We start from the raw sequence: 11,879 nt of genomic DNA, 5'->3' as shown, positions 1-11,879 counted from the left end.
TCGTGTAGTAATCTCGTATTGTCATTAATCACCGAAACCTAACTAGGGTCCTAGATACTTTCATAAGCTTTATTTAGTGATGCTCGTGTAGTGTTAATGTGATGTTTGGTGGTATTTTTCTTCTTTTTATTTGATTACAATTAATTTCTTCAATATTTTTTTTATTTTTTATTTTTTACATTTTATTATATATTTGATGTTCATGTAGTATACATATGATATTCTATGCTATTTTTTGTGATGTTCGTGTAGTGTTAATATGATATTCGACGATTATCTTTAAATACATGTTCATCAGGAGATAAATGTCCGTTAAATTTTTTATCAAAATATGTCCATGTGGGTCTTATTTGAAGAGTTTATTACAAGGAACACGATGGTGCGATCGAATTTTAATTAAAATACTTGGTTCATGAGTTATGACTTTTTTTACTTCAAAAAAGCATGAGATATGTGCTATGTCATCTTTTTTGGATCTATTGCATGCATGTTGTCTAGTTAACTGTGTGGGGCGCGGATCTAAACAGCAACATGACCCAACTACAATATAAACAACCCATGAAAAAAATTAATTGCGGGGAAGGGGAGGGGGTCGGCAGGGGGCTTCCAGCCACCCGAGTTGGCACCTAGATGCCCCCGAAGAAAGACGAACCCGTATGTTTCATTAGGAGTGGCAGGCAAGTAATATTTCCCAACTTTCTTCCCAAAAAGCCGGTGAAAGCATGTTGGGAGGGGTTGTGATTTTTGGCTTGCGCGGAAGCTGGCTTTCACACGAAGCTGTGGGGCTATTGGAAGGCCTTTGGCTGGCTTTTGACCTCTGAGAAGCTGCCCCTAGAAGCCAAACCAAAGACACCCTTAGCAGTTGGCCCTTTGTGTTTTATTTCTATTACATTTTAGTCCCGCAAATTTTTGGCCAGAAAATCGCAACGCCCGCTATAAAGCCTAGGCCCAGTATTCGGCCTAAGGATGATCAAAGGAACCAATTATGGCCCAAAAGGCCCAAGGTCTATCTAGACAAATTTGTAACTGAAGCCCAGGGCAGGACTGGGCGACAATCTACGTCTAGAAAGAATGGTAAGTATTCCCTGTCCTGAAATGAAAAGAAATCACATTTTTGAGGAGTCAGATAATTGAACTTAAAATTATCAAATGATTAATTCTTTTTTATATTATATTTATTATATTAATACAAAGGTAGCAACCTATTCTCACTCACACAGTGTGTAGTGAAGTACTTAGTAGGTTAGAGTTGCATTTGCGTAGTGGGGCCCTAGGATTAAAAAAATATTTTGCTATTTTATAACATTTTTGCTTACTAAAAATGCTACTTACAAAAAACGGGTTGGTTAAGATATCTGGCTCGGGATATAACTTATTAGCATATACTACCTCCGTTCTAAAAAGAATGCAACTATGAGTTGCGTACTACGAAAAGTGTTCATGTTTGACCAAGTTTTAAGTGAATAATATTCATAATTATGCTTTTAAATTAATTTATTATAAGAATACATTTTATAATTAATCTGATGGTATTATTTGGTATCGTAAATATGGATACTTTTTTATCTATAATTGGTCAAATTTAAGGTACTAAAATATGACACAGCGCTAAAATTGTATTCTTTTGAGGATGAAGGTAGTATCATTTTGTAAAGAGTTAAATATATCGTTGGTCCATTAAATTTTATCCATGTTTCACTTAGGTCCATCAACTACGAAAGTGGTTTTTCAGGTCCATAAACTTTTGAAGTGATGTATCTCTAGTCCATACCTCTTCGTTTATCTTTTTAATATAATGTGGCAGTCCACGGTGTCGCTGATCTGTCTTCTGGAGCTAGTCCACGGTCAGCACAGGTAGCGGCGTAGCGTTTGGCTGCTCCACAGGGGCGGCGGTGATACCTGACCTTCTCCCGGTGAAGCTTATGCGCACGCTAGCTCAAGATCTCTGTCCGCTGCTTCCCCGATGCAACACACGCCGCACTCACGCTGCCCACGTCACATGCCGCCGCCCTCACCCTTGCCCTCTCCCCCTCCTAGCTGTCGCAGCCCCATCCTCCCTGCCTCCCTTCCTAGCCCAAGGCCGCCATGGCCGAGACGCCCTGAGGCCGTGACAGCGTGACCACGCCACTGCCATAGAGCTCTGCCTGCAGCCCTACACCGAGCCTTTGTCGCCACGGAGCTACGCGACCCCGCCTCCATCCTTGTTGAGTAGCCTATGACCCTGGCCGCGCCCTCGACCTGCGACCGCAACTCCGAGCCAGCCCACCACCGTACCTCCACCCGCAAGCCATCGGTGAGCCTCCCCAAGATCAAAGCTTCCCCTTTTCCTGCCGTAGAAGCCTTGTCGTCCGTCCTAGCCTTCACCATCGTCTTGTTCGCAGCACAAGAACGCGTCGACCTCACCGAGCCCCACCGTTCCTCTACGCTGTGCCATGAGACGCTATCCGCAATGCCGCGCTGTGGACCGCCGGCGTCCTATCGCCTCTGCTCTGTGATCGACAACCTCCCCAGCCACCGGTGAGCTGCTCTGTGACCCAAGGCCCAACCTATATGTAGCTAGACATCGACGCCCGCTCATTCGATCGCCTGCAGGAGTTTCCTCACCCCTAGCGCCGGCTCTCCTTCAACCACGGTGACCGCCGCAACCACTGAAGCCATGCCGCTCAGGGACACGCCTTCCCCTGCATCAGCCCTACCTACACCGAACCCTCCCTGCAACAGGCGCCCTGCCATCACCAAGCCCGCTAGTGAGCACACCAGAGACCCACCTTTTTTCCTTGTTTCCGCCTTGGCCTATCTGCCCGGCCTTCGAGCCGCCTCGTGACCTCGCCTGGATGCGCGCGTACGCGGTTCCCACAAGCTCACATCGCCCAGTCCGTTTGGACACCATCTACACGCGATGTCGCACCGGTGGCCACCCACGGTCGCCGCATGGCAGAGCACCGACACGCACACGCAGCCGTAGGAACGTAGTGCCCCGCCACCCTTCGCACGGACCATGTACTTCATGGCCGCTCACACGACGCTACCACGGTCGCAACGGCGTCGACGTGGCTTGTCACCGCGAAGGCGTCCCACACTGTGGCACACTTGCACAGCCCGAGCATCCGTACTCCGCTGTCATGGGTTTGCTGGCGCTGGCGGCCGCGACGCGCGGCGCTGAACCGGCATCACACATGGGCGCCACCATCCTCCTCATGGGCATCCCCACGCGCTCGAGTCTGGCTCCGGCGTGGCGTCCGTCGAGCACGCATGCGCGCGACGGGGTGGCTATGCTCCTGACCGCATTTGCCGGCGGCACCCCAGTGGCGCAGGCTGCGGCAGATGGGCTGTGGCCAGACTGCACCTCCTCCACTACCACCACCTTGTCTGCCAGCACAGCAACAGAAGGCGCTGGCTCTCTGTTCCTCCACCGCGGACCCACGGCTGCCGCCCGCGCTCGAGCCTCACGCAACACAAGCGCCACGTCCAAGCCTCGGTGCTGCCTTCGATCCGCGCTCTCCATGCGCCGTGGCTGGACCCCGCAACCAAGCCCTGCTTCTCCTCGTCGCGCGACCCTGCACGCGCACGCACCCTCTCACACGGCTGTTCAGTGCTCACCCACATGCGCCTGTTGGCTGCTCCTACTCGCTCGCGTGGCTGCCTACATGGCGCTCTCCGGCTACCGCATCAACCTCACTGAGTTCACCAGGTCCGAGGCGTCGGAGAAGTGGTGCGCGCTGGAGCTGTTCGTGGCGCTCATGCTCAACATCCAGGGCATCGTGGAGGTGGCCGCCATCAACAACTAGGGCGACACCATGAAGGCGACGACGGAGCACTACTCGACGCTCACCATGTCCATGGTGCTCATCACCGTCGTGTCCACGCCGCTGATCAAGCTGCTGTACGACCCGTCGGGGCAGTTCGCACGGGCGAAGGCGGTCGCTAGAGCACGCGCGGCTCAGCGCCGACCTCCACGTGCTGACCTGCCTCCTCCGTGTGCTCACCTGCCTCTAGAGCGAGGACCACGCGACGTCGCTAATCGACCTGCTGGAGGCGTCGGGCTCCTCCCGCGACTCGCCCATGTCGCTCATCGTGCTCCACCTCACGGAGCTCATTGGCCGCGCCGCGTCCGTGCTGAAGCCCCACCGGAAGAGCACGAGGTCGTCCAACAGCGGCAGCAACCCGACGTTGTTGGATCGCATCGTGGACACGTTCCGGTACTTCGAGCAGCAGGCGGCGTCGGGGGCGGTGACGGTGAGCCCGTACGTGGCGCAGACGCCCTTTCAGCTCGATGCACCACGACGTGTGCTCACTGGCGCACAGCCGGAAGGCCAGCCTCATCCTGCCCCCCTTCCACAAGTCCTCTGACGACGCACGTGGCCGCGGCGGGCCTGTTCGCGTGCCCACAGCGGCGGCGGCGGCACCTACTCACGCGTCCACAATATGTTTGACGAAATGAAGTGTCAACCGTTGCTTTAAAAAGAACAAATCAGCAGGCCACATCAGTGAGAAATCCCACATGAAGGGATATGGACCTAAGTGATACAACATATTAAGTTTATAGACCTAAAAAACCACTTTGAAAGTTGATGAACCTAACTGAAATCTCCTCCCACGTTAATGGATCTCTGGTGTATTTAACTCTTTTGTAAAGGTGGACGGCCTGTTCGTCTTTATAAAAATAGAAAAGACTCACCTCTAAAATGTTTTTTTTCTAGTAGTCATTTCCAAACATAGTTCCACCGTCTCATAAAAATGTCATTGTTAGAGCATCTGCAAAAGTACTCACTAATCCTTCCCAATTCATAATTTTAGCAAAGAATAAAAAAACGATATCCAACAACGACTAAAATCACCTTCCAATCTTTCAGTGCTCGAGAAAAACACTCCGCTTACGCATAAAGTCGTCGCGCGTATCCCCCGCCTATCACCGATCTTCCTCCATCGCAAGTCGCAACGCATGGCTGGGGCAGGGTACCAAGTGACGCGCATGTTCGAGTGCAAGACGTACAGCCGCCGGTTCCCATCGTTCCAGGCGTTGGGCGGGCACCGCGCGAGCCGCAAGCGTCCGCGGGCATCCGAGGTAGCGCCGGCGGCCAAGGCTCGCGCGCACGGCTGCGTGGTGTGCGGGCGTCCGAGTGCAAGACGTGAAGCCGCCGGCCGGTTCGCGTCGTCGTTCCAGGCGTTGGGCGGGCACCACGCGAGCCGCAAGCATCCGAGGCAGCGCCGGTGGCCAAGGCCTGCGCGCACGGATGCGCTGTGTGCGTGCGTCCGAGGCGTGCGCCGGAGCCGTACGACGGCACGGACGTGCGTTGCTGTGGCCGGATGAGAGCAGAGGTGAGCGCGGGGGTGGCGTGGCGCAGTACGGCTGTACCTCTCTCGCTAGCAGCGGATGCATCTCTGTACCTAGGAAGCCAGCCATGGAAGTCACCAAGGTTTCATGTACGTGGTTGTTCTCGGAGGAAGAAGATGATGGTAATTACGAAAATGTCGCTAAACGATATTTTAGGTGTTGCACTTTTGAAAGATGACGTTATTTATTCCTCCCAATTCTTTTTTTTTTGAAGTTGGAAAACGCAATGGTTATGGGAAGAAAATATAGAAACTCTTGGAGATGCTCTTCCCAAAATGCTAAATATTGTCAACTCTGATCAAATATATAAGAAATATTAATATTTATTATCATATATAATACTACCCTTAGATAGAACGTTATTATATTTTTATAATAAAAACTTATTTGGCTTACAAATGTTGCTAATATTTTCTATAAACATAGTTAAATTTAAAAAAAAGTTTGACCGATACAAATACTATGGAGTTCTTTTTTATGAGACGGAGATAGTAGGACGGGATTTGGTGTGCTATGGTCAAGAACAATATGCAGCCTGTTCGTTTGGCCGTGGCTTGTCGTAAACGATCGTAAATTTTCAGCCGGAACAATATTTTTCTCTCACATAAACCAGCCAACAGTACTTCTTCACAAACCAGCAACGATACGAACCAGCCAACCGAATATGCTCATGGTTTGGTTGGTGAGGCACGCTCGATGGAGCACCCATCGCCCGCGTTCGAGCACTGTTCGACACGGGTTTTTGCATCGGCGTTTTTCTCCAGTTTCCTTTGCAGGAATTTCAACCTCAAGCGTGATGCTTCACAATGATCAAGGTGCACGATTAGAGTCTGATGATCTTCAAGTACCTCTCAGCCGTATGTATGTCTTTAGATATAGATGTAGTTCTAGCTTACACACAGCGTGTGTGCGTTTGAGTGCGTATGGTGTGTGGCGTGAGTTTCTACTTAAGTTCACATACTACGGCGCATTCAAAATAAAAAGAACAATATGTACCGTGTGAACCTCCAAACTGATAGTCAAATAAAATGTGTAGTACTGTTTCTTTCATTTTCCAAAAGCCACATTTTAGAAAAGATTAATTGAGGTAAACCAAACATTTCTAAAAGAAGAAAAGATAAACTGGATGTTCTTTTAACCAGTAAACTCTTACTCGTGCAATAATTAGATAATTGTAGGTATGGCTCCGTTCGCGTGCCCTTAAACTCGACTTGATCTGCTTATTTTTTTATCCGGAACAGTGTTTTTCTCTCACAAATTCCTTCAGCATTCCTCCAAACCATCCAGATTCTCCAGAATTCAGACAAGTGAACAGGCCCATTGCAGCCACACCTGTTCCACGTTCTCCGTGCATAGTTCAGAGGTGGAAAATGAGGAACGTCTCATTCAGCCCGATCGGCTGGGGCTGGCTGGCTGGCCAGCCCCCTCACATAGATACTATTCATATAAACCAGCCAGCAGTACTTCTCTCTCACATAAACGAACCAGCAACGATACAAATCAGCCAACCGAACAGGCTGAATTGTCTCACAGTTTCACGTAAAAAGGATAGATGAGTCCTGTAGAGAAAGAAGAGGAAGAAATATTCAAAATCTGAGTACTTATAAAACGAATTTAGGGACTCTAAATAGTTTTAAATAAAAAAATTGTCTACTAAGTTTGTGTTGAGCTCAATAATTTTAATATAAATTTTGTATTTATCTGAGTTCATATAAAAAGATATAAATTTTTCGGGATAACTATTTCTAGACACGGATCTCTTTATAAAGAGGTTAAAAAGCCGTCTCTAAAGTTCATCATTTATAGACATGGGCATCATAAGATGATCATCTCTATAAATAATCAATTAACAAAGTCCGTCACTCTAGTATACTCGCCATTCTAAATGATTCATGCATAGAGATGGTTGTTTGCCTACTGTCCGTCATAGCCTTTTACCGCTGACGACTATAAAAGACCTACCTTTGCTAATGTTTTCTCGAATCGTGCCACGAAAGATGATATAGTTTTGGGACATACAAGATTTCGGAATACAGGGTCTGAGAGGAGAAGATGGTGGTGAAAACAGGTTATGTTCCTACTACCTCTGTTAATTATAAGTATGTCTACTAAAATCATATTTGCGCATAGTGTAGGTAGGACCACCGTAGAGCTTAATGAATGATGACATAGAGATAGAGCTAGCATTGGCGCCACAATCACACTAGCAGGCGGCAATTGCAGAGTATAGCCACATAGATGGTCCTCGCGATGCCGAGGTTTGGCGCCGTATCAAGCACGACAAACAAATGCTTGTAGCGAGTTACAAGTCCTTTGTTTGTCATTAACACTCTATATGAAAAATCGTCGATTCCAGTCGCAAAACGGGGCACGTACGGATTACATGTCAGGGACACGGACTAGAAATGTTTGCGTTAGCAGGTGAGGAGCCTCTCAATCAAATCAAAAAGAAAAAAAGAGAGAGAGAGAGAAATAAACGATCGGGAAACAGATGAACGTTATTAGCACTGGAATCAGAAAGAAAGATACTCCTATGTTCCATGACAAGGATAAGAAATGTTTGCGTTGGCAGGTGAGTATCTTTCTTTTTCATATAGAACAGGTAATGAACAGAAATTAATCTCAAGACTCACGAGTTTTAATGTTGTCCACTGCATGTGATGTCCTGTTCGTTTGACTGATAAGTCATGAATAAAAATAATTAATTTATTTTAAAAGAAAAATATTATTCATTACCTTGAAAAAATACGGCTTATAAAACCCACGAACAGGGCTTTAAGCTCGCGACACCGGCTGGATACACACATACCGCTCCTCCTACATGCAATGAATTGTCTCATTGTCATGACAAGAGGAACGATGGCACAACATTAGGGTCTATTTGGTTTATACAGGAGCTTTTAAAATTCTTGTCACATTGAATATTTGGACACATGTATAGAGTATTAAATACAGACTAATTATAAAATTAATTGCACAACTTATGATTAATTTACGAGACGAATCTTTTAAGCCTAATTAGTTCATGATTTGACAACGTGGTGCTACAGTAAACATGTGCTAATGACGGATTAATTAGGCTTAAAAAATTTGCCTCGCAAATTAGCCTCCATCCATGTAATTGATTTTATAATTAATCTATATTTAATGCTTCTTATAAGTATCTGAATATTTGATGTGACATTAATTTTATGAGCGACTAGAGAATTAGGGCATGTTTGTTTCCTACAGTGTCTCCTAAAATTCCTGTCACATTGAATATTTGAGCACATGCATGGAGTATTAAATATATACTAATTATAAAACTAATTGCACAACTTGTGACTAATTTGCGAGACGAATCTTTTAAGCCTAATTAGTTCATAATTTGACAACGTGGTGCTACAGTAAACATATGCTAATGATAGATTAATTAGGCTTTAAAAAATCATCTCGCAAATTAGCTTCGATCTATATAATTAGTTTTGTAATTAATCTATATTTAATACTCCTTATTAGTATCTAAATATTCGATGTGATATGAATTTTAGGAGCGACTACCTTGCCAGGATGCGCGATTGAATACGTGAGGACTGATGCGCGATTGAATACGTGAGAGGACTGTTCGTTGCATCCGCCATCCAGCTAGTAAATGTGGCGCATTCAAGCTCCTTCGCACTAATTCGACCCCGTTGCCGAATCAGCTCGCGCCTTCCATCTACGCACCGTAGTAGCTTGGTATGCACGATAGCATCGAACGGTATCGCCGTATCGGTATGGCATGCCACAGCGGCAGCCGGCAGCAAGAGAGAGGAGAACGGACCGGTTCAAGTTTCCCGACGGCCGGCCCCTGGACGCAGCAGCAGCAGCTGGAGTTTGCATGGTCGTGTACGTGCTTGCTGATCGGTGGTGGCTAGCTACTAGCAGCAGTATTAACGCGAGGCAGAGCAGGGTGTTTTGCTCGCGAGAAGCCGAGAGCGCGATGCAAACGCTACTGTCATGTACAGGGGCGCGCCAATAAATTATTCGTGCTGACTAATGTCTGTTCCTTTAATCGTATTTAACTTATAAGTCATGATTTATCAGTTAACAAATATTATTTTTCTGTCACACCAAACCAGCCAACCATACTTTCAGTTATGGCTTATAAACCAAACCAGACCAGACGAACGTGGCAACTTTCCGCAACGAGCACCCTCGAGTCGACGGGTCTCGAGTTCGAAAACATGTTACGAGTACATGCACACGGACAAGTGACAGACACCGAAAATTCCAAGCTACATTTATGCTATGCACTTAGTGCTATATCTACATCACCATTCATCGCCATATATGAATAATACTAATATGATATATGATATGCCCCTTGACGGCTAACCGTACGTACAGCCGATCCATCGGCCGTCGGCGCCAACTAACACATGTTCGCTTGCTTGATCATGAGGCATATACAATATTTTTCTCTCAACAAAACAACAATCAATTCCTCCACCCTGTCTGATTGATTACGCTTACGCTAGCGAGCTGCCTCTAATTACGTACGTGATCCTGATCCTCCCCTCCTTGCACGTGCGACACACGTGCGCTCTACCGGTGCACGCGTGCCTAGGGAGGGAGCACGGTATAGAACCATCCATCCTCCATGTGTGGACATGGGTCGGTCGGACGCTCCCGTTTAATTTGATTTGATCGATCGTCGCTGGTAGGTACGTAGCTTAGCTAGCTATCTAGTCCCCGCAGCAGAGCAGATGGAGGCCGAGCTTGAGTGGCACCGGCGGCTCAGGCTCGGCCGGCTGCGGCGCGGCGCGGCTGGCGGGTGGGTGCAGGAACTTGCAGTTGGGGCACGCCGGGCTGGCGCGGCACATCATCACCAGCATGTGGCACCGCACGCACACGCCGGCCACCATCTCCCTTCTGCCGCTACTGCTGCTGTCCTCGGCCTCCTCCGCGGCCAGCTGAAGACGACGACGGTCGTCTGCCGCCGCCTTAGTAGCCGTCGTATGCTTGGGCTTCTTCTTGTCGTGGGCGAGCGCCCGGCGCGGCTCGAACGTCAGGTTCAGGTCCAGGTCCAACCCTGGCGGCGCGCAATTCGCGGAGTCCTCCTCGTCGTCGTCGTCTTCGGCGGAGGTGGGCGCCGCGGCGCGGTAGTCTGGCTCCCCCCTGGGGTCCTTCCACGTCCGCTTCTGCGTCCTCGTGTTGTAGTAGTGGATCTGCCCGGACTGCATGCGCACCAAGACACGAGTCAGAACTCAGAACAGAACACACGTACGTGCTGTGCGTACACGGCGCGGCTCGATGGAGTCGATCGACACGGATGGGATAGACGACTAGACCGAAGGGCCTGCGATAAGACAAGTACCTTGATGTCGAGGCAGCGTTGCCACTCTGGGGGCAGCGGCGCGGCGTCGAAATTGAGCTCGATCCCGTCCACGACCTCGCCGCGGTCGTCGCCGCCGCCGCCGCCGTCCCGCTTCCGCTTCTTGCTGGTGGCCGCCGCGGTACCGGTACCCGTGGAGGAGGCGACGACGCTGCCGACGAGGGAGAGCCACGGCGGGCGCTTGGTGGCCTCCGGCAGGAGCGCCGCGGACTGCAGCGACACCATCGATCGATCTGCTACTGCTATTGCGCCTATATATGATTCTACACGTACGTGTACGTTCGGCTTGGGGCTGCTGTGGCCTGTGGATTAGCAGATATAGGAGGAGTATGTCGTCGTTGCACCCTCGCGGTCGGTGCGCGGCGCAGGAGTGTGTGCGTGGTAGCGTACTTGGCTTGGTCGGGCTCGGGCCGGTCGCGACCTCCTCCTCCTGTCCTGGTGATGTATGCGATGCGTGTGGGGGCGCTGGGTTTGGATTCGGGTGCAGCGAGGGGTCGGGGTTTATATAGGGAGGAGGAGGAGGAGAAGCGAGGTGGGTTCAGCCGCTGAGGCTGAGGCCGCCTCGACGTCGACGGGGGACGGAAATTTATGAGCACAGAAGTGGTAGCCAGGATCTTAAAAGGGGGGACACTGCGACCGGGCCCACGAGATGTTCCCACAGCTACTTTCACTTACTGCTGGTCAGGGTCGAGTCAGGCCGGCCGCTGGCGCTGGCGCTGGCCCGCTCCGCTCCGCCTGCATCGCATCGCATTCCAGCCATCTCTCCGGGGCCGTCCGGTCCGGCCCGGCCAGCCCCTCGCTTTAACCGCTGGGCGCTGGGCGCTGGGCGCTGGGCGGGCGCCCGACGAGGCGGGGCGAGGTTGGGCTCGGTCACCGGCTCCACCTCCCCGCGCGGGCGCGGCATTGCCATTACTGCTGCGCCGTCCACCTCCTCCTCTATCTCTCCATCCGCCTCGCCTCGCATCGATCGCTCTCCGCCCTCACATGCTTCTTAATGCTGCATGGGCTTTTTGCGGTTAACCATCGTTTTAAGCTCGCCATCAAGGCTAGCTAGCCAACAGCAGCGCGCGCATTAACCTCGCTCGCTCTCTCCCGTCAGGCGTCAGATCGATCAGCTAGTGCTCCGCCTCCGCCGGCGTCGCCTGCCGCCTGTTGGTTAATAAAAGTTTCCCTTTCCCGTTGGATGCC

General features: G+C 50.0%; 2 protein-coding genes across 2 annotated transcripts; one reads left to right on the top strand and one right to left on the bottom strand.

The window, feature by feature from the left end:
* Window positions 1–4,942: 4,942 nt before the first annotated feature.
* LOC136537380 (zinc finger protein ZAT18-like) lies at window positions 4,943–5,311 on the top strand. The gene has a single exon (XM_066529371.1). It carries the CDS (start codon window positions 4,943–4,945, stop codon window positions 5,309–5,311), a length of 369 nt encoding a protein of 122 aa, XP_066385468.1.
* A 4,262-nt stretch (window positions 5,312–9,573) lies between these two features.
* LOC136540483 (uncharacterized) lies at window positions 9,574–11,160 on the bottom strand. Its single transcript, XM_066532489.1, has 2 exons — window positions 10,674–11,160; window positions 9,574–10,533 (listed from the first exon to the last, which is right to left on the bottom strand). The coding sequence occupies exons 1-2, from the start codon at window positions 10,914–10,916 to the stop codon at window positions 10,042–10,044; spliced, it is 735 nt and encodes a 244-aa protein (XP_066388586.1). The 5' UTR covers window positions 10,917–11,160; the 3' UTR covers window positions 9,574–10,041.
* Window positions 11,161–11,879: the final 719 nt, after the last annotated feature.

Source organism: Miscanthus floridulus, chromosome 2 (genome assembly GCF_019320115.1).
Source record: "Miscanthus floridulus cultivar M001 chromosome 2, ASM1932011v1, whole genome shotgun sequence".
NCBI lineage: Eukaryota > Viridiplantae > Streptophyta > Magnoliopsida > Poales > Poaceae > Miscanthus > Miscanthus floridulus.
Note: the sequence above shows the minus strand (reverse complement) of the source record. Positions and strands in the feature narration are given on the sequence as shown.